Source organism: Nelumbo nucifera, chromosome 7 (assembly GCF_055504915.1).
Source record: "Nelumbo nucifera cultivar China Antique chromosome 7, China Antique-T2T, whole genome shotgun sequence".
Lineage (NCBI taxonomy): Eukaryota > Viridiplantae > Streptophyta > Magnoliopsida > Proteales > Nelumbonaceae > Nelumbo > Nelumbo nucifera.
The window spans coordinates 5,856,400-5,878,144 of NC_142655.1; the positions used below are offsets into that span (position 1 = coordinate 5,856,400).

Consider the following 21,745-nt stretch of genomic DNA (forward strand, 5'->3'; position numbering starts at 1 on the left):
CTATAATCTTTTATACCAAAAAAGCAATCAATTAGGCAATTACAATTAGAATTCAATTAGGTGTCATTTTGTACAAGAGCAAAACCGAAACCGACCCAACCCGATTCAACCGACCAGGTCGGTTTGGCCTATCAGTGGATCGGTTTCGGTTTCCACCTCAGGTAACCCAACCAGGTCGGGTCGGTTGGGAAAATCCCAATAAACCGACCCAACTCGACCCGTGAACACCCCTAGGGTTCAGCTATGATATGGAAAAGATATGATATCCGAAAAACACTTGACCGATCAGCTAAAACCATAGACTTGATAATGAATCATGTGTTATTTATCAAAATTCATGGATGGGTTTTGATTGATGAAAACTCTTTCCATACTATATTATAGATTTTCCCTTAAATATAATGTTTGCGCTCAAGAAGAAAGGTCTATGGATTGGACAGTCTAAGTCTTCTTATGCAACTAGTTTGGCATAGGTCTTTTAGAAGGGGCCCATTAATTGAAAAATTAACAAACTGCTTGACCAAAGTCATTGCTCGAAATGTTTCATCTGCTTGAGATTGAGACTTCAAGTTAGGCAGTCTTAATTGACAGGATGATCTAGAGTAATCACAGTTGAAAACAGTGGAATATTCCAATGTGAATCATGGGTACTTCATATAGTTCAATGCTGATGTCATTAACATAAAAAATATCTTTTCTTTCCATTAAGGTTCAAAGCATTTGACACCCAAATAACATGGGAAAGGAAATTTTAAAAGACGTAGACATACAATTTGGCTATGTATGAATAAATTAAGATATATGAGAAATTCAAATAAATCTTAAAAATATATAAAATACAAATAAAATGTAAATCTCGAATCATAATATATATATATATATATGTGTATATATATATAACACATGATTTGATATTTTAAGGTATTGAATAGCCTACAAAAAGGTAGGAGAGAGAATGGAGCCGAACGTGGTATGATAGAAAACGAAATCTGTTGCTACTAAGGTTGGCCTAAGGGCAATAATATAATTTCACTTTCTTAGCCAAGGATTGATACATTTGAGGGCTGATGAAGCTGAGGGCCTATAAGTTGGATTTGTGGAAGAGGAAGCATATCAGAAGCCCCGGATGTTATTCTTGGGTGGAGACTCTGACGGTCAAGTTAGTAAGTGTGTAGCAAAAGAGCGGACAAGACCTAAGAGAGATAGCTCAGACGAAGTCACCAAAATACTAGAGAGCTTGAGAGTAGAAAAACCAAGATGGTTTACCTAAGGAGTGACACCAGTTATTTATACTTGAACCTACCTAAAATTTATTAGCAGCGGACAGTCAGGATGCCATCTAAACGATGCCATGTATCACCATCCTGAATCGGCCATGTGCGCCTACATCAGTATCTATTACCAAAAAGATTTAATAAAAAAAACTAGTAGCAGATTGGCCAATACGCCAATTCGGTCTGATATAGTATGTGTATTAGCTGATGCTATAACTGATACTGTGGATATGTAAGCTCAAAAACCATTACGTATCAGAAAATACATTTTGATGCATTAAACCTTGCTTTCCTCCCACAATCCACCATATAGAGCTCTTATCAACATGAATTTATTTGCACAAATGTTTTTGACATTACTGTTGATACAATAAATCCCAAGTAGACATATCACATGTATAGAAAATCATCTACAATTTTACTAATAAGTGATAAAGGCCAAGAAAATATTTATAGGGCAAACCAATAATTACATAGGTTAAAATAGCAGTGATTTTTTTTTATTTTAATTAAACGAAAACAGACAAAACAATATCATTTCTCAAAATTGAGAAAATCTCCATCCAAGGGGGACTTGGACTCGACCAGTCATTCCACCCACCGGCAGAAGCACTAACTGCAGCCCAATATATTATTTGCGAGCCATTCAAGTTCGATTTGCGAAAAGCTAGATTTGGATAGTCAAGTTTGAGCCCAGTATATAGGCTTTGCTAATGGCGTTGAGCAAAAGTAGTATGAAGCTCGATTCTTAAATAGGGGTGCAATTTGGGCAGTTCAACCCGATTCGGAATAAGATTTATTCCGAAATTTTATACGTACTGAGTTTGGATTTTTAATTTTTGGGTTGGATTTGAGTTTAAGAATTCGTATTTTTTATTTTTTGGGATGGGTTCAGGCCTAACCATTAGGTAGCTCAAACTTGATCCGAGCTTGACTCAACTTTGTCTCAACTTGATCCTGGCCCAACCATACACATTCATACATAGATATATATAGATATTTGGTTACATATATGCATAAATATTTGTATATATATGTATGTATGTATGTATGTGTGTGTGTATATATAATTTTAGAATGAATTCATTAACCAACTTGAACTTGGTCTAGGCCCGAGCCTAACTCAAGTGCATCAAATTACAATGCAGATTAGGCTCAAATTAGAAAGGTTGGGTTGGGTTGGATTGACCATAAATCCAACCCAACTTGCTTGACTTGCACCCTTACTCATAAAACTTGCTGCAAGCCTAATAGAGCATAAATATATTATATTTTATATGGAGCTTGGCTCACTATCAAACTCAAGCCAAGCCGAAGCCCAACATGTGAACTTTTAAGTTGAGCCGAACTCCCTCTAGTATTTGATGGTGGAATCAAATCGAAGCCTGAACTCAAGCCTTATGCATTTCTGCCAAACCGAGCTCAAATAATCTAATATTTGGCTCGACTCATCTTCTACCCACTCTTAGGTTAAGAAATTATTTAAAGGTTAATAATTTAACAAAAGATGTAACATTAAATAGAAGGAAATAGCAGAATAGGATTCATATATTGTTGAGACAAGGGGTAAACCTTGGACAATGATCATCATGAATAATGGTGTCATTTTCTCCAAAATGGAGGCATTACAGTTGAGACAACTCAGACAAGGGCTAAAACTTCGATAATGATCATCATGAATAATGGTATCATCTCCAAAATGGAGCCATTCAAAGCAAATGATTCTTTTTATTTCTCTTCTTCTAAATCTTGAAACCAACTCATCCTGCCTCCGCAAATGCAAAAGAAGCAACGTTTTGAAATGGCAATAGTAGTGGGGTTTTAGACATGGACTTGTTATATGTTAAAAAAAAAAAATTGACTCCTTTTCTGGAAGAGAAGGAACTAATGAACAAGTCTAGAATTAATAAACGCCAAAGAACCACACTATCATGATTGTTGGTTTATTAACAATTTTAAGGAAGAAATTAAGCAAGCAGTGTACATTTGCTGCACTTTGTGGCGTAAAAGATTTTATTTTATTTCTTGATTCAAGGCGTAGAACCATTTCATGTGCTAACATGTGTTCCATTTGTACTTGTTTAAAGACCATTAAATGCCTATTGGACACTTGTCCTACTTTGATTGCTTGTACACCTTAAAACTTAAAGTGGGGATTACCTCATTTTACTTCCCATTTTACCCCTTAAAACAAATAAAAGAGAATTAAACTTGAAGCAAGAGCAAAGCAGAATTCACACTCAAGGTCGACTGCCGGCTAGCTTCCAATTCTAATCGTAACTCCCATACATTTAATAAAAAGCATCTTGAAGAAAGTTATGTGGTTCAATACTTTCTTCCTAAGAAAAGTTAATGGTTTATCTTGAAGAAACAATCTTCCAGGAGGATAACTCTTCTTAATATAACCAACTTTAAGAAACATTCAAAAGTTTTCTTTATGAAAATTTAAGAAAACCCAAAAGGATTTCATGAGTTACAAAAGCTACTTTATACCACAGAAGGAGAAAGAACCTGAAGCTTGCATGATATGTAAGCTCAAAATTCATAAATAACAATACTTTGTTAGAAAACCTAAAGGAACAATTTGTTCTGGGTTTTGAAACCAGAGACCACCAAATGGATTCCTGCTGGGATTTATGTTCAAATTCAATGCAAAAATAATTGAAGATTTTGATTAGTTTGGGGAGTTGTGATACTTTTATCTAACTTGGGTATTTGAAGAGATGTACATCGCTCAGTCAATCCCCTTTTTTTCCTCTCTGAATTCTTAAATGAGTAGATTCTAGACATCTCAACTGCACATGCATCGCATGTGGTTTGGGTGGAAAAAAACACTACTTTGAGTCATTGACAATAACACATAGGAGATGTCCTGTGTCAAATTTCAAAGCACTAGGAAGTAGGATGCTTATTACCGTCCAAACAATCGCATATGAATCAACAGAGCTGGTCCCATTACCTCCCCCAGCGGAGCTGACACGTACAATTTTAGACAGACATAGCTCAGACCCGACTTGGAATCCTCTTCCCTCCCTCCATCAATCAGACAAGCTTTGGCCTCACACCCAACTCCGTATCCCCTTCCCTTCATCCACCAATCAGAATCACAGGATTTATTTGTTTGTAAGGTCCACAGTGCCCTAAAATTCTAGGGCTTTTGTACCTTCAAATAGGGGGGCAGATGCGATCCCATTCTATTTGGTCGAATTCGATAGATATTATATATTATTTATTTTTTATATAATATATATAATGAAATTAATTAAAAATACTTATATTTTTTATTTTTATTTTTATTAATATATTTTATTTTTTCTTTTAATAATGTATAAACTTTTAAAGAAAACAAGTTAGATCAGATCAGATCCGAAGATCCAATTTATTTATAGGATTCGAATTTAAATCAAGTTTTATCAAATTCAGTCAAATCTTTAGATCAGATACAACATAAATAATATCGGATCGGATTCAAATATACCCTGATTTACATCCAATCCTATCCATTTGCATTCCTACCTTTCAATGTCCTCATATGATTTCAGCAAAATTGAGCCCCAGTGTTGAGTTAAAATCACTTGGACCAATACCCAACTTGAATTCATGTACAAAACCCTCCTCCCTCCCTATCTCCTTTCTCCTGCATTTTACTTTTTATGACTAATTAAGGGATCCTCTTTGGTGGCCAGAGGCTTGAGTCCCCTTACTGGGAAGTCCTGTATAACGTTGATGATCCCTCCCGAAGTCCAGATTGATCTGTCGATTGCTCCACAATGAGTGGACAGGGAGTAAAAAGAAATTCGAGTGGCCAACAATTATCTGAAAAAGCCAAAAAGTGACCCCCCACAACCACAAACACCTCCTCAACAGCATCTATCAATTGGTACAATAAGCCAAGCTAAGCCTCCAACCACTACAAGTTGCTGCAATCTATCCGTCACCATTATAGCAATTTTCATCATCATCATTTGCCTTTGGTCCCCCAAACCCCCTACTTCTACGTGAGGTGAATGATATTCTCCCCTCTTTCATGAGTCCGGCTTCCGTCAGGGCAAAGCCCATTCCAACAGCCTAACGTACGTTGGGAATATCATTTATTTCATGGGAGATATTTTCAATGCAAGGTTGTAAGGGGTTGCTCGAATGGTGTGCGAGTACTGATTTGCCCTGACAGAAGCCCAATTCCTCTTTCACATGAGGGAAAGAAACCAAAGATGTTGTTTGTTGCATATCTCTTACTACCAAAGTAGTTCAAGGAAGAGTATGAATGCAACCTTTGAAAGCATGAGCAAGGGAGTTCGTATTACCTCTCCACAAAACTCTGTGTGCACCTTGAATGTATCCACAAGTATCTCTGTATGTTAAATTCATGAAGAGATATTCTCAATGTGTAACTAGATGCTGTTGCTTTTGCGGTATATGCAGAGTTTTGGTGGAAAGCAGATCCCATATATGAGTTAGGAAATAATGTGTTTAATGTTAAGAGTTCAGGGAAAGGTTCAAAGAGTTGGTATAGTAAAGAGTATATATCGTTAGGGAATGGTAGAAGATGAATTGAAATATATATATATATATATATATATATATATATATATATATATATATATATATATATGTATATCTTATGAAGCAAAAATAAATAAATCTCATAATACTAAAAAGTAGTGATTTTAATTATTAATTATACTTTTTTAATTTTTGATTGATATAATACCAATAGGAGAATGTTTATAAAAGGGGGCTAGTAAAGTTAAAAATTAAAATCAATACTACCTTATTTGCTTAATTTTATTTTTCACAGCCCAAAGCCTAAGTGAACCCTTTTTTTTATATGTATGAATTAAAGAACAATTGATTTGATTATAACATTTTAGTTTTCTTTATTATAAAAATGATAAAACAGATTAAATACAAAAATCCAATAGGGTCTAAATCCGTTTTCAAATCTCTTAGATGTAATCAGATTATAGATCAAATGGGGATTAAGATCTCAATAATTGGATCAAACTCAAATAAGGCCAAATCAGATGGATCCCAATCCAACCCAATTACAGCCCTAACTAACAAGAGTATGTCTAGCAACCACCCAACCAAAGTCAGATTAGCATAGTGAGGATTGTTTCAAGAAGCACGCGGTCTATATTATTATTATTCAAGAATCATAACTTTTGACAATCTATGCCTATGTCTGGTTTAAAGTTGAGTAGTTCCTTTCCTTTCTTAAGTCCAATACATACAGGAAATTAAATTAAATTTCTGATCAGGCATTTGAATCACCTCTCTCACAAGTTATTCGTGGCTTCTTGTGGTTAATTTAGACTCCCATTTCATGTCTAGAAAAAGCTCTTAATAATTAAAAGAAAACATGTGACTCACATGCATGAAGGACAAATAGACAATCTAAATTGGGCATCAGGATTCAGGAGATGGTGACCTTGGAAAAGCAGACCAGAATTCTTATTTATGCTACTGGGGCAAGGAAGGGTTGGATCCAATCAAGACCCAATGCTTCTAGGCTCAAACTGTACTAATCTCGTCCACGTTTGAAAGATATACTGTAGTGTTTATTGAGAACATTGAGTTCTGTAAGTGTCCATATTCTTCTATACAGAGCTTAGACTTAGATAAAAGAAAAATTATAAATAAATTTGGTTCGTCACAGTTGTGTTTCAGATTTTTTTTTTTTTAAAGCTCAGTTTGGTAGGGGTATAAATAATGTAAAACCTTGTATTTTGTATATATTTGTATTTATACTCCTTCCAAACTGAGCCTAAATTCTACCTACTGGGTTATGTCTACTCACTGTAGGATTCAGTCTTGAAACCTTTCTTTAATCTACAGGTATTCTTCATACATGGACAATCAAAGGTTTTCTCATTATATATCCCTTTAGGCTTAGTTTGAAGAGTATAAATACAAACAAAATAATATAAAATACAAGGTTTTATTTCTATTTATACTCCTTACTGAGCCGTATTAATTGTTATAACCATAAAGCATAAAGAATTGGTGCATGTGCCCTTATTACTTCATTTATAAGTTAAGTGACTCTTTCTCTTAACATTGTCTACTCTTTTTTTTAACTCCAAAATTTACCCGACGGCCATCTTAAGACTTTATTAAACGTTATCAAAATGAAAAAATAAAAATAAATAAAAGAATAAGGGAGGATGAAGTGTACAATATATATATATATATATATATATATATATATAATTATATATGTATATTTGTATGAATGTATCTATGTAGATAATAATTTAACACTTGGTGCCCTTATCTTCTAGAAATTACAGGATTTTAAAGGAGAATATTGAGAAAGAAATTAGTAAGAAGAAATAAAAGCTCCAAAAATATCTAATAATTATCCAGGCATCCCAATGCACAGAGTCACTATAGACCTAGGATCAGCTTACTAAGGTCAGAAGTGGTGCCAATTTGTTCTATCAAATTAAAGCAATTCAAAATTGATCTATTTGTATAATTGGACCAAACCAATGCATATGACGCCGAATAGAGAGAGCAGAATGATGAAACAGGATTCATGTTGACTGATCCCATATACCTGGGACAAAGCTCAGATGATGATGATAAACTTGATTAAATATGGATCCACTCCAAATCAAATCCAATAAATTTTTTATATAATATACTAATACGTATCTATTAGTGAAGTTAATATACTATCTAACAGGTTGTGAGATGAATAACAGTATGCTTCCTTATTAATTACACCTTAAAAAAACCAACTGATGGTGGCTCAATTGGTATCACTTGATTGATTACCGCTTTCTAATACTGGTTGATTAGTTATATAAGTTTTTTTCTGTTATCATGTGTTCAAACTTGGGCATTCATGTGTTCACCTCCTACATTAAATTTCCCCAAATCCCTGGACTTATTTGAGGTAGCGAGGATGGATATATTACATCTTCCAATCTTCAGAATTGATTGATGAGATGGGCATGGTTTTTTCTCTTTGGCTTTTTATAATGTTATTTAGTCAGGATTGAATGGGTAAGGTTGTGTGCTTGTTTGGTTCTTGGGACAAGGCAGGCTACATCCTCCCCTCTAAATGATTTTTCGTTGGAGGTTGATTGATTAATAAAATCGTGGCTGCCCCTCCACTTTGAGTAAAAAAAGAAGGGAGAATGACTGATAGCCCCAAGTTCAGAATCTGTAGGCGTAAAGTATATTTTTGATAGGTGTCAGATGCCAATTTACGGACAGATATGAGTGCATAGAGTGTGGTTTTTGGACCTTTTGAATGTTTATAGCTTTACAGTGGGAATCAGAAATCTGCATTAGGCTTGTTTGTGCTTTTCCAAGAAAAAAAAGGCAAAAGTTTTTCAGTTATTATAGTCAAATACATAGGTGAATCTATTATACTAAAAAAAATGCATGATATCAGAATAGTTTTGACCAATCAAAATTCTCCATGAATTTTGATGAATACCACTTTGATATTGGTTATAAGTTTTTCTGGTATAATAGTGGAACCTATGTACAAATTTATGATGCTTAAAAGGTATGATACCAGAAGAGTTTTGAATTGATCAATCAAACTGATATCAGTTGATGGGCCCTAACTTTTTTGCGAATTATGGGTAAACTTTTGTAAATGAGATTTCCTATTCACTTTTTCTGCCCGCCGTGAATTACAACCACACATCTCTATTATGAATACCACATCATTGATTATCACACTTTTATGGTTTCAAGTTTTTCTGGTATCATCCCTTTCAGTATCATAATCCAACCCTACAAGGATACGTGGAGAATAAGCTTATTTGTTCTCCCAAAGAACCAATCAACACCCAGTAGAAACAAACAACTTTTCATTTTCTATTGCGTACGGAGCAGCCATTGATGGATCGTGAATCTCTAGTGAAAGAACAAAGGCTGATGGCAGAAGTATTCATATTCGATTTAAACGGTAGGAATCCAGCCAATTGGTCCTCTGTCGCTTTAGAAACAGATAGAACTTTGTGGTCTATGCCGGTAGAATTAATTCCTTGCTGTTGCCGATAAGATTTATAAATTTTCTCTACCTAAGAAGAAACTCCAAAGACAAAGAGGTCAGTACCGTGTTAGATCAACTTTCATATCCCGGCGGGTTCCACCTCAACTAGTTTCCCAGTTTGTTGTGTTTTTTTTGGAAGAAGTTGGTTTGTTAGAAGTTGAGTCGTAACGTACTTTCCGTTTCCTTTTTTTTTTTCTTTATTTGCTCCGTGATTGTTGCTCTGCGTACGAAGGATTTCACTTAATTTCAAGTAAAAAACACTCAAAATGAGGGGTGCTCTCTACTTTTTGCAAGTGTTCCTTAATATATAATCTTTTTGGGAAAATTCTCCATTAGTATCCTGTATTTTGGGTCTAATGCTACTTTGGTCCCCAAATTTTAAAATGCGATAATTTAGTATTCAAACTTTTAAAATGTGACAATTTAATTTAATACCTACCGTTAAATAGTTGTTAACCAGTCATTAAATAGCATTAGAAAAAGACAATTGTTTTCGAGTATCATCTAATTTTTTTTTATCAATCATCCAAATATTGACAAAAAATTAATAGTATCAAATCCTTGCCTCTTCTATTTAAGAAAGTTGGAGTCACCAGAATGCCCACTCATACGTGATCCCAACTTTCTTGAGTGGAATAAGCAAGGATTTGGGACTGTTAATTTTTTGTCAACATTTAGATGATTGATAAAGAAAATTAAATGACACTTGAAGGCCATTTGTATCTTTTTCAAATATCACTTAATGGGAGCTAAACATCTGATTAACGGTAGGTATTGGATTGTCACGTTTTGAAAGTTCGTATAGTAAATTATCGTATTTTAAAGTTTAGGGATCAAAGTGACACTAGGTAAAAAGTACAAGGTACTAATCGAGAATTTTTCCAAATTTTTTCTTATATTAATTAGACCAAAATAACCCCACTTATTATCAGAAGATCCTAGATTAGAAATTAACCCTTCTGTTTTTGTGTTGTAATGGAAATGTGTTTAGATAAGTTTTTGCTCGGGGAGGAAAAAGTACTGTTGGGTTTTGTCGCTTTTTCACTTTTTTATCCGAACCAACAACCTTAACAGAGCAATTTCGTTAAATTTCTGTTAACTTGATAAGGTAGCATGCTCATTTTTCATTTGCAAGTGCGCGCTTTCCATTAATCGAAGAGTCCACAGAATTCGAACTCAAGGGTTTCAAATTCCTCCCTTGTTGCAGATCTTGGCAGCAAAAATAATAACCTAAAACCAGGATATTGAAACCCTAAAAGCATAAAGCCTAAATGGTGGCTTTTGTACTTTTAGACTTTCAAATTAAAGCGCAAATTCCAAAGCTTAGAGGGTGGGTCCAGGAATTTGGACTCTTCCAATTTTGACCTTCAAACTAGTTTGCAGCATAACAGATTGTTGGATGGTTTAGGAATAAGTAATTATTTAAAAATTGTAATTTATTATTGAGTAGAAAAGAAAATCATATATATATATATATATATATATATATATATATATATAAATATTGATACATATAATATTAAAAAATCAATATTAAATGATTAAAAGTTATAATATTTGAAACTTGTGGAGACATATATATATATATACATATAGTAAAGCAAAAATGATAAGACATATAGATTGCAAAATCCAAACCCATCCGTTAGTGGGGCCAGTGTATAAATTATCTTGGACCAAATTCAACCCAAATATCATGAAGAAGGAAGCACAAATTGGAAATTGGGAAACACCTGAGCTCATCAATACGTTGTACAGTAGCTCAAATAATCCAAGAGTACAAGACTGTGGGCGACCCCAAGATGAAAGATGGAGATTGGAGACCATTCCCTCAAGGCCTCAACAACAATTCAATTAAAGAGTGGTTTCGTTTTCTTGTTGATAACTAAGCCTCTCTGCTGTGTCGTTTCCTTTGATAGGTCATTGCTTGAATTGATTCAGAAAATTGTTGGTGTTGATGAATGATGATGATCCATCGTGTCTCATCCCTTCTTTCTCGCTTGTTTCTGTTCTAATGAAAACTTAGCTGTTATAATAATAGACCTGTCCTGAAATCATCTGGTCTCTCCCTCAATGTGGCTTTGTCAGATTGAATTTAAATTAAGGTGTCAAATTGAATTTAAATTAAGGTCTTGTTTGTTTGTTGGTATTCTATAGAAGATAAATTAGTTAATCAGGTAATTGACGAATTTATCCATCCATCATGTGATCATGTCAACCTAATATGTGGATCCCACATGGAAGGTTTCGGTTTTGAAAATTAAAGAAAAGTCCAATTGAGTGGAGGCATTTTAACTATAGTCCAGCCAAGCCAAAGAAGGACGCAACCACCATCCGTTCACGTGTGTGGTTAATAAGTGAAAAAAGGATGCATGGTTGATGAATGTACAACACCCAAGAATGCTAATTGCCAATGAGACGGGATCTGCTTCTCACAGGTATCATGCATTGGGAACATTTTCCATATTTATTAGTTGTTATTCATGGGAGATGTTCCGTGGATGTGCCTATAAGGCGCCCATTCCGTTAAAGATGAATTTGTTGGATGAATGGATGAACCACCGTTCCGTTGGGCTTGGGCATGTCAGCATGTGCTTTGGAATTTGGATGAATGGTGGATGAATGGATCCCCTCCCCCTCGTTCAGCTCTACCATACCATGTGAATATGTAATTTTCTTTGGCAGTATATATATATATATATAGTTTTCTGTTGCTTTACAGCAAACTCAGGGGGAAGGACAGAGCACAGAGCAGGGTAGTGGGTACACACATGACTCACACTGCCCATGCATACAATGTAGAAGTAGAACCTGCCGCTTGAACTTCATCCTATCTCAGGTTGAGCTTCACTTGAAACCTCAGCTGCCTCAAGCCCAACCTTAGACGTTTATTAGATCCCCTATTAAAGGTTCTACTTCTACAAGTGTAATACATGAACAAGACACCATCAAATCCATTCAAACCCCCATATCAAACTATACCTACTTGACTCTCTCTATATAGTGCCTAAGCCTTGCCATCAACCGACATGTGGACATGTGGTAGGTGCCATTCATCAAAACTTCATGTTTTCTTTTTTTTTTTTTTATTAGTCAAAGCAGTTCAATATTTCTCATTAAATATAAATGATATTTCTCAAAGCCCAGCCCGGGCGGAGTCTGGGCCTGAACTATAGCCCTTAACATAACATAGGTAGAAAGCCTGCCACGACTCGGTCCATGAGCACTCCTACTGAAAAAGGCAGAAAATTTGGTCATTCAGAGAGGAATTTGATTTTTTTTTTTTTCCACTTCTCATCTCGAGCAAACCCATCCCAGGTGCATCAATCACTCTGTTTGCTTCCCGTCCAATAGTTAGTGGGAACTCAGATCACCTTTATCCCTTCTTACTGCTTGTATAAGAAAAGATACCATCTCAATTGACCGGATATTGGTCTAATTCAATCTGGTCTAATATGAGTCCATTACAGATGGATCAGGTCCAATTCAATGAATATTTAGAATATTTTGGACTGATCCATTTCAATGTCTAAACATTTAATCTGTTCAAATTGGTTTTAACCCAAACTTGATCCATTGACACCTGCATTCTTATCTTTATCGATGGATAAGGATATTAGTTCAATCTGACCTAATCCAATATAAATTCATTACAGATGCACCAGGTTCGATCCAATCTAATAAATATTTGGACCATCATCAAGTCTGAACTGGTCCAGTTCAATGTATTTTATTGGTCCGTCCAATCCATCCCCTACCATTGCAATGATACAGGAATCAAAGATCATGCGTCTCTGTTGACTGTTGCCTCCTTAAATGAACCCAAGGCAGGGAGTTGCCAAACACAAACGGGTTTTGCAGTCGGTTGTTTTAAGCCTTTCGCGAGCCGATGGTTAAAAAACTGGCTCATTGAGAAAACCAAAATTTCAAACGTTTGATAGAATTCCATGTCCGTCCTTTCTCCCTCAACCCCTTCTCCTTGTCTTCCAAATTCAAAGTTTCATCACCATTTCCCTCCGTTGAGAACGAAACCGCCTGACAGCCGCTTCAGCTCTTTCTGTAAACTCTTCCACCCACAAAACCAACCTCCCAGGACAACCCGGTTACGTCTTAGGTCGAGCATCTCAGCTACTCAACCACCTGTTTTGGTCAACCACTGGCTTCGGCTCCTCCAAATCTCAATTGAATCTAGAGGCATCTTGTTAGGACTGGCAGCTCACGCGCTTCTGGTTAAATCGGGCCCTGAAAATGATGCCTTCCCGGGCAATAACCTCATCAATATGTATTCCAAGTTTGGCCGGTTGGAAGATGCACAAGGGGTCTTCGAAGAAATGATAATAAGAAACACAATCACATGGACTTCACTAATGAATGGGTACTCTGGTGTCAATGATTTCGAGTCTGTCTTTCGGATTGCACAGGAGATGCATCGGTCCGGAGAGGAGATCAATGAACATACTTGCACGGTGGTTTTGCGGGCATGTGGGTTCCCTCAAGATCGAAGTCGAGGAGAACAGATTCATGGTTTGGTCATTAAAAGCGGATTCGAGAAGAATGTCTTCGTGGGTACCTCTTTGGTTTCCATGTATTCGAGAAGTGGCTCATTGGACGACGCAGAGAGAGTGCTCAAGGAGCTGGATGATGTTGATGTTCGGTGTTTAAATTCGATGATCCTAGAATACAGGAATGCAGGAGATGGGGAGAAAGCAATTAGGACTTTTTCTCAGTTGCAAGCTTCTGGTTTGGAGCCAAACGATTATACATTTACCAATGTCATTAGTGCTTGCCATGGGAAAATTGGTGCAGCAGAAGGCAGGCAGTTTCATGGACTCGCCATTAAATATGGTTTCACAAGAGAAATTTCGGTTGGAAATGCACTAATTACAATGTATGGGAAGCATGGGTTGATGGAAGATGCCGAGAGAATGCTCTGCACAATGGATGAGAGGAATTTGGTTTCTCGGACGGCACTTATATCTGGATATGTTAAAAATGGTTATGGTGAGAAAGCCATTTTCGGGTTCATGGTGATGCTTGACATGGGAATGTTCGTTGATTCTAACTGTTTGGCTACTATTATCGATGGTTGCTCAGAGTACAAAAGCTTGGGATTAGGGCTTCAAGTTCATGGGTTTGTAGAAAAGCTTGGGTATATATCAGATGCATTTGTGGGGACTGCTTTAGTAGACATGTATGCCAAACACAAAGATATTAGGTCTGCAGCTCTGGTTTTTAATAGTTTATCCAATCATAGCATCACCTCATTTAATGCAATTCTGACGGGATACATAGAGACGGATGGAGGCCACGAAGATGTCATGGTTTTGTTTAGTCGAATAAGATCAGCTGGAATAAGACCAGACGCAGTTACTTTTTCATTGCTGCTTGATTTATCTGCTGATCAAGCTTCTCTAGTTCAGGGGAAGAGCTTACATGCATACACCATCAAAGCGGGACTTGAATCTGAGACTACTGTTGGTAACGCTGCAGTTACCATGTATGCCAAATGTGGTAGCATAGAAGATGCTTACCAGATGTTCAATGGAATGGACACCCATGATTCCATCACCTGGAATGCTGCAATTTCTGCATTTGCCCTTCATGGGCAAGGGAAAAAAGCATGGTTTCTCTTTGAAGAAATGCAAAAGAGAGGATATCAGCCTGATGAGCTCACTCTACTGGCTGTTCTTCAAGCTTGCTGTTATTCAGGCCTATGTGAAGATGGGTTTCGTTTATTCAATGCTATGGTACCAAGCTTTGGGATAAAGCCGGTTATTGAGCACTACGCCTGCATGGTTGATCTTTTGGGCCGGGGTGGGCGTTTATCCGAAGCAATGGAGTTTATTAAGGGAAGCCCATTTGCCTCGTCACCTCTGCTTTGGAGAACTTTGGTGAATGTGTGTAAGCTACAAAGGGACTTCAGTATTGGAAAGGTTGCTTCAAAATTTTTACTAGATCTGGCACCTGAAGAAGCAGCCTCCTATATACTTGTTTCTAACTTGTATACCGCAGGGGGAATGTTGAATGAGGCAGCAAAAGTGAGAACAATGATGAATGACAGGAAGGTAAGCAAAGAAGTAGGCTGCAGCTGGATTGAGATTGAGAATAGAGTACATCGGTTTGTGGCAAGTGGGAAAGACCATCCAGCAAGTAGAGAAATCTATGCAAGTTTGCATAAATTAAGGGCACAGATGGCAGAAAAATGTGATCCCACAATTGACCTTAAACTGCCCTGGAATCTAGAATAGCCATTTGGAAGGGACCCCAAATTTATTATCCATGAATGAAAATAAAGGACAAGGATTGAGATCAACTGCTTTGTTAGGGAAAAGAAACACAATTTTTTTTAACTCCAAATGCTCATGGCCCTATTACACAGTTTTATACGCTCTAGAAATAGATTGGGAAGAAACAAAAAGGGAAAAAAAGAAGCTATTAATTATCATGATGATGATCATCAACACCCTCATTTTCATCAACTTCAACATCAGGTTGGTATGAGCTGGTTTCTTCTTGCATGCCATCAGGTGGAGCTGCCTCCTCTTTACTTGCCGTGCTCCCTTCACTGGGATGACTGTTGGCCTCTGTTACATTAACCACAGTCTGTTGCTTCTCCATCATTCCTGACAAAGCTAGTCTTGGTGACCACTCCAGAACATCATCAATTATGTTTGAAACCCGCTTCTGATATCTGCACAAAGTAATATTTCTTCTTGAGACTAAACATTTGGGGAAAAAATGAAATTGTTGACTTTATAAACCACTATATTCATGTATGTTGTTTTTTTTTTGGAGACTAATTAGCCCTCAAAACATTTTGTGTAGCCACCAGATAAATTCCACTACATGTTTGTATAATATGACTCAAACCACAGCAGCAAGCTAAGTGTTGCACCATGCATGCACAAGTGATTTTGCCAAACAAAATGAAAGATCAGATATTACAACTAACCTGGCTCTAGCAGCCTCATCAGGTGCGTGGTGCCTGAGTAGTAATATGACCAGCACAGCTACTATTGCATAGAAAAGCCTTGCCGTCCACTTAGGCTGTTCTTCTTCATCTTTATTGGGCCAAAACTGGAATAGTTCTTTCAATGTTGCTTCCTCTGCAAGTATATTGGGGAAAAGCCATACACGCTTCCCAAGAATGATCCATATAGCACCAAATACAACACATCTCACTGCAAGTTAAAAGAAAACAACCATCAAATACATGCAAGTGAAAGCTTTTTTTTCACAACTGATGACAAAGATTGACACTATAACTGAAATACAGGAATGAGAAGTATCTACTCTTTTTCACTTAGCAGCTAATTACATATACCAAATATTATGTGAAAGGGAGATTATTTCTGGAACAAAATGTGCCGATGCTATGTTTTCTTTGACACTCTTTACTCTTTAACAATTTTTTTTTCACAAAAAGAAAGAGATAAGATATAGACTTGCAAATAAAATTGGCACAAATTCTAAACTAAAAAGATTAAAACTTACAAAAAAGCAGGGAGAGTATAAGAAAAAGGACCCCAGCACAGGAGTAGAGTATTAGCAATTTGCATTGATGGGGAAACACAGGGAACAAGCAAATTGCCAGTGTCAACACAGGCCAAAGGAATGAGAGAATTGTCTGCCAAAGTGGCCTTCGTTTTGCAAATGTCCATGCAAAAAAGGCATCATTTTCGGAGAACACTTGATCCTGCACAACAAAAGGTGATGAAGACAAGTTATGAAACAGAATTTGATGCACATAGGAATGATGGGACACGCTATTGACCTGCTACAAGCTCATTATAATGTCATTAACTATTCAAAGACACCTGGAATCTGTTGTTCTCTGCTATTGGAGACTCAGAACTTCTGTAATGGAAAGGAAAAACAGAAAAGCATATCCAGTTTACGAAAGGCTAGATTCCATATATTAATACAAAGGGTTGTTACGTTCACATTACCAAAATCCTCTTTCAAATCTATCAATTTACAAAATACACCATGAGAAAGTAAATTATATGAGATGCACTTGTAGTATAGAAGAACCATAAACATATTAGATAAATTTTTGAAACATGACAATTCATCAAAAGCAATATTTGGACAAATATTTAGAAAACACATCATATTTAACCTATTTCCATAGCACCAGATAAACATCCCAACATTAAAAATACCAACAGGGGAAGAGAATGATCTTATGTTGACATACACCATTTAATACATAAATAAAGGCTTCATCAAGTCATGAAAAACATTTAAAATCAGTGCTTTGGAGAAGCAGAACATTGAATAACTAAATATCCAACTAATTCATATGCTGCACCAAAAACAATATAAGCAGAAAGAACATCCAGTGACAAGAAATGCTCCTTGAAGTAAGAATAACTTAGAAAAAGCACCATCAATGCTCAAATTTTCCTTCAAAGAAGATAAAAAAAAAAGTGGCAGAAAGAAAGGCGAAAAATGCATTCATCATCATAATCTAAGCCCTATCCCCTACTATATGAGGTTGGCTACATTAATCCTGTTTCACCATTCTGTTCTGTTAATATGTCCTTTTTTGGTCTGCCCCTAGCCCTTCTAGCCCCTTCAAATTGCAACAGATTGCACTTCTTCTTATGGGTGTTGTAGATGTGAAAAACGCAACTTACAGAATAGATCTCTAAATGTGCAGGCCAAGTAGATAACTTCTTCTTCCCAGGCCGAACAGTTTTGACCACACGATCACATCGGACTAAAAGGTTCTTCCTTAACAAAATATTAGCAATATCTTCTGCTTCTAAATTCTTATCAGATTCCAGTACTTCCTTGAGCTCTGGATGATTTCTCAGAAAGCTAACAAAATCCTTTCCTCTGAAATATTCAACCCGTGTCTCCTGTAAAACAGCCCATCTAGATTCCAAATCCTTATGGTCCCTCACCTTATCAGCAAACAATTGAAACGCATCCTTCTTGGCACCTTGCTTCTGCAACAGGAATATTATGAACAAATTAGGAAATTGTATTAACAAAGCAACCGAAATACTGCATTCAAAGAATTATTCTCAGTTCAGTCAGCCAAAGCACAATTTTATCCATTAGAGGGAGGGGGGGAGAGAGAGAGAGAGAGAGAGAGAGAATTGTATGAAATGTTCTGTATAAATTTAACTCCTCAATTGGAAATGGTCAAAACATCCAAGCCAATATCAAGGAGAGGATTTGTATGAAATTATGTTAGTACAAGAGGTTAAGGAAAAATGTGCTTTGGTCAGTTGTTAGACAACCCCAGACACTCTAGAGTTGATTGGGATAAGGAATGTGTCTTATATCTGAACCATTTGCTCCTCACAAAAGGCTTAACATTGCCATATTCTTCATGTTTGAGTCGGCTATTGATTGAGTGGGACTATGAAGTAGTGATAAGGTGGATGACAGTGGCTGAGAATTGAGAAATGTCCTTGGTCATTCAGGCTTTCTATTTTAGAGGCTAAAGTCTTAGCTGTCCTATTGAACAGTTCATTCAAGTAGATCCAACAGTCAGCTAATACCCTAGAAGATTCTCTTTCCAGAGAAGGAACAGGAAGACTGGCAGTACCAGAATCACAGGGGTAGCAAATCAACTAAGATATCATGTATACGGGCTTGTCCGCATTTTTCTGTAGGCTGTATTTTTTCTTTGCTTTGGTATTAATACAGTTGTAATAGATCCCTAGTTATTATGCACTTTATAGGAGAGGTTTTCGCATATTCATCATTAAAGCCTTGATCTTTATTACTGGTTGAGAAAAAATGTGTAGCCATTTTACTATTATTCTTTCATAGCTTCACTATATGAATCATGAATATTATTAACAGTATCGATTGAGCTGATAAAATAAAAAGCTCTCAGGAAAAAAAAAAATGTTGAATGCCTCCTCAGATAAGTTGCCCTTCCAATAAAACCAACTATTTGTGTACTTGAGCTGGATATCCTTTCCCACCATTGGCACTCCGGCTGAGATCATCCTTCTATTGCCTAAGGAACTTCAGTGTACAAAGATGAGGGGGCACCAGCGCCAAGTGATATCTCAGGAATCCAAAATCACTTTTTTTTTTTATTCTGACGTTGGGCATGTAAGGTCTAAACGGTATCTAATTATGGAGTGTCAAAGAGACACAACCCCATTTCTCAGGTAAAATTGACGAATCCTCTTAACCATAGGATGTCAAAAGCCCATATAAGCAAGTAGAATTCAAGAAAGACTAGAAAAAAATAGCATTTCTAAGGCAAAGCTCAAGCTAAATAGAACGAAGAAAACCCCTAGTTAAATGAAAAAGTATCCAAATTCAATTCCCCATCCAGTTCATAATCAACAAAAATTAGTACGTCCTAAAACCGAGTGTTCAGAAACAGTGCTCGACCCATTCGAAATCACAGTCCTTGGAAAAGATCGATTCAACTTCAACATTCGAAATCGCAGAAAACCAAATTAAAAAAAAAAAAAAGAAAGGCAAAAGAGAGAAGGAGATAGATAAACAACAAGAAACAGAAAAGACAAACCCTAGTTGGAGCATCGCCGCTTCCATCTCTGGTGCCGTTTGCAACTGCTGTGAATCGTCGGGCTCTTTTTTTCTCAGTCCCGGCTTTCGTCATTTCTTCTCTCCTCCCTCTTTCCTTCCTCCGACGTTTTAATGGCTCCTTTTCTTTCTTTTTCCTTTTTCGTTTTCTTATTTTCTCCGTCTTTTTCTTTTTTTCTCTTTTCCCTTCGGGCTTCGGCCTTCAGGCCCTTCACAGTTCAGAGTCTTATTAAAACCTAAAATGGACTGACGGGTGTCTCCCGGGCCTCAAAACCCTTCGCCAACGGCTCTCTACACACAAATGTATTGATGTACCACTCCGTATTTTCAACCGATTAACGGTCCTTGACTCCTTTGTATCGTTTTGTTTTTGTTTTTTGTCCATGATGTCAAGTTTCGGTGATTCGCGAAATTTCTGTTTCGGATGCGGCAACATGAAAAATTCAGGATGTTTTTATTTCAGCCGAAATTTCGTAAATTTTTAAATATGACTTAAACCAGGAAATTGGAAACTGCTGATTTGAATGACTAATTAATTTTTTTACTTTTTCTAGTTGTTTTATATTATAGTATTAGTTTAAAAAAGTTGATAAAGATGGCATAAAAAGTTAAAATGTGAAGTATTTATGATTTTAACAAATTATACTAAGATAGTTGAGGCATGAGGGGGTGTTATATAGTGTAGATGAGAGGTTGCTTGGTGTGGACTACCATGCCATAGTCGAATAGTTCACAGCTGTTCTAAGCTGTGGACAGTCCACACCCACGGTGGCGTGTAGACCTGTTCATGGGTCGGATCGGGTCGGGCTTTCACTTGTCACTAATGAAAATATACTAGGCCCAAGCCCGAGCCTGGCCCGACCAACGGGCCTATAACTTGGGCCCGAGCCCCGCCCTAGTAAAAAGCCCGAAACCCGAGCCTGAGCCCGAAGCCCGACCTAATTGAAAAAAAAAACAATTTTCCCTATTCAAATTAGAATTAAAAATTCAAATAGTATTTTTTTTCTATTTAAATGAACAATGGGCCTACAAGATGGTATTTTTCCCTTTCTTTTATATTTTAAAACACAATTTTACATTCTTAAATCAAAAAATTTATTCAAATGGACATAATCACATAACTAATTTTAAGTTTAATATTAGGTCAGGTCGGGCTATTTTGACAAAACTCGAGCCCAGCTCGAATTTATTGCGGGCTGGGCTTTTTGGCCCGACTTTAAGTCCGCGGGCCTATAAGCATATTCAAGCCCGTCCGGGGGTCGGGCCAGGCCAGGCCGGCCCGTCGGGCCACCCGGCCCATGAACAGGCCTAGTGGTGTGGACTGTGGACTGTCTCACACCACACTTTTTGATTCCATGTATCTCATATACATTTTATGAGAGATCTACACAGTTGATCATAAATGTTTAACTTTTGCATTTTATATGGTAAATAAATTGAAAAAAATGCATGACAACAATTGCATTTTTTAAATAATTAAAAAATATTATTTTAAATATTAAAAATAAAAAATTAATATTTTAAATATGATTTTATTGATAAAAATATTAAAAAATAATATTTAAATAATGAAAAAAGAGTTGAGAAGGAGAACCATCTAACTTGTGCTAGAATTAATATTAAAAATTATTATTTTATTAATAAAATATTAAAAAATTAAATAAAATGTGAGTAATTGGGCCAATGTAACACAGGTGTATTACACTGAAATCTTCACACCATAGTGGGGACCATCCACGAGAAAAATACTATGGATGATAAATTGGGGTGTTACCCATCTATATCCACGCTATTTTGTGGACGGGACCATCCACACATAGCAAAACACGATATCTTACCATAAACAGGACCAAAACGATCTCGTCCACGATATTTATACACTACCAAACATCACCTTAGTGGTAGAAAAATCTAAAAACCTTCC

General features: G+C 36.4%; 2 protein-coding genes across 2 annotated transcripts; one reads left to right on the plus strand and one right to left on the minus strand.

The window, feature by feature from the left end:
* The first annotated feature begins 12,974 nt into the window (after window positions 1-12,974).
* LOC104597405 (pentatricopeptide repeat-containing protein At2g33680-like) lies at window positions 12,975-15,607 on the plus strand. The gene has a single exon (XM_010258905.3). The coding sequence runs from the start codon at window positions 13,242-13,244 to the stop codon at window positions 15,540-15,542; it is 2,301 nt and encodes a 766-aa protein (XP_010257207.1). The 5' UTR covers window positions 12,975-13,241; the 3' UTR covers window positions 15,543-15,607.
* On the minus strand, window positions 15,511-20,055 carry LOC104597406 (translocation protein SEC62-like). Its single transcript, XM_010258906.3, has 5 exons — window positions 19,805-20,055; window positions 17,937-18,251; window positions 16,789-16,990; window positions 16,247-16,475; window positions 15,511-15,985 (listed from the first exon to the last, which is right to left on the minus strand). Exons 1-5 carry the CDS (start codon window positions 19,895-19,897, stop codon window positions 15,730-15,732), a joined length of 1,095 nt encoding a protein of 364 aa, XP_010257208.1. The 5' UTR covers window positions 19,898-20,055; the 3' UTR covers window positions 15,511-15,729.
* Between the last annotated feature and the right edge of the window lie 1,690 nt (window positions 20,056-21,745).

Coding starts and splice junctions, on each gene's coding strand:
- LOC104597405 (XM_010258905.3), top strand. CDS start 13,242: ATGTCCGTCCTTTCTCCCTCAACCCCTTCTCCTTGTCTTCCAAATTCA.
- LOC104597406 (XM_010258906.3), bottom strand. CDS start 19,897: ATGACGAAAGCCGGGACTGAGAAAAAAAGAGCCCGACGATTCACAGCA. Junction 18,252..19,804: donor GCGGCGATGCTCCAACTAGG/GTTTGTCTTTTC, acceptor TTCCTGTTGCAG/AAGCAAGGTGCCAAGAAGGA. Junction 16,476..16,788: donor TATACTCTCCCTGCTTTTTT/GTAAGTTTTAAT, acceptor TTTAACTTGCAG/TGAGATGTGTTGTATTTGGT.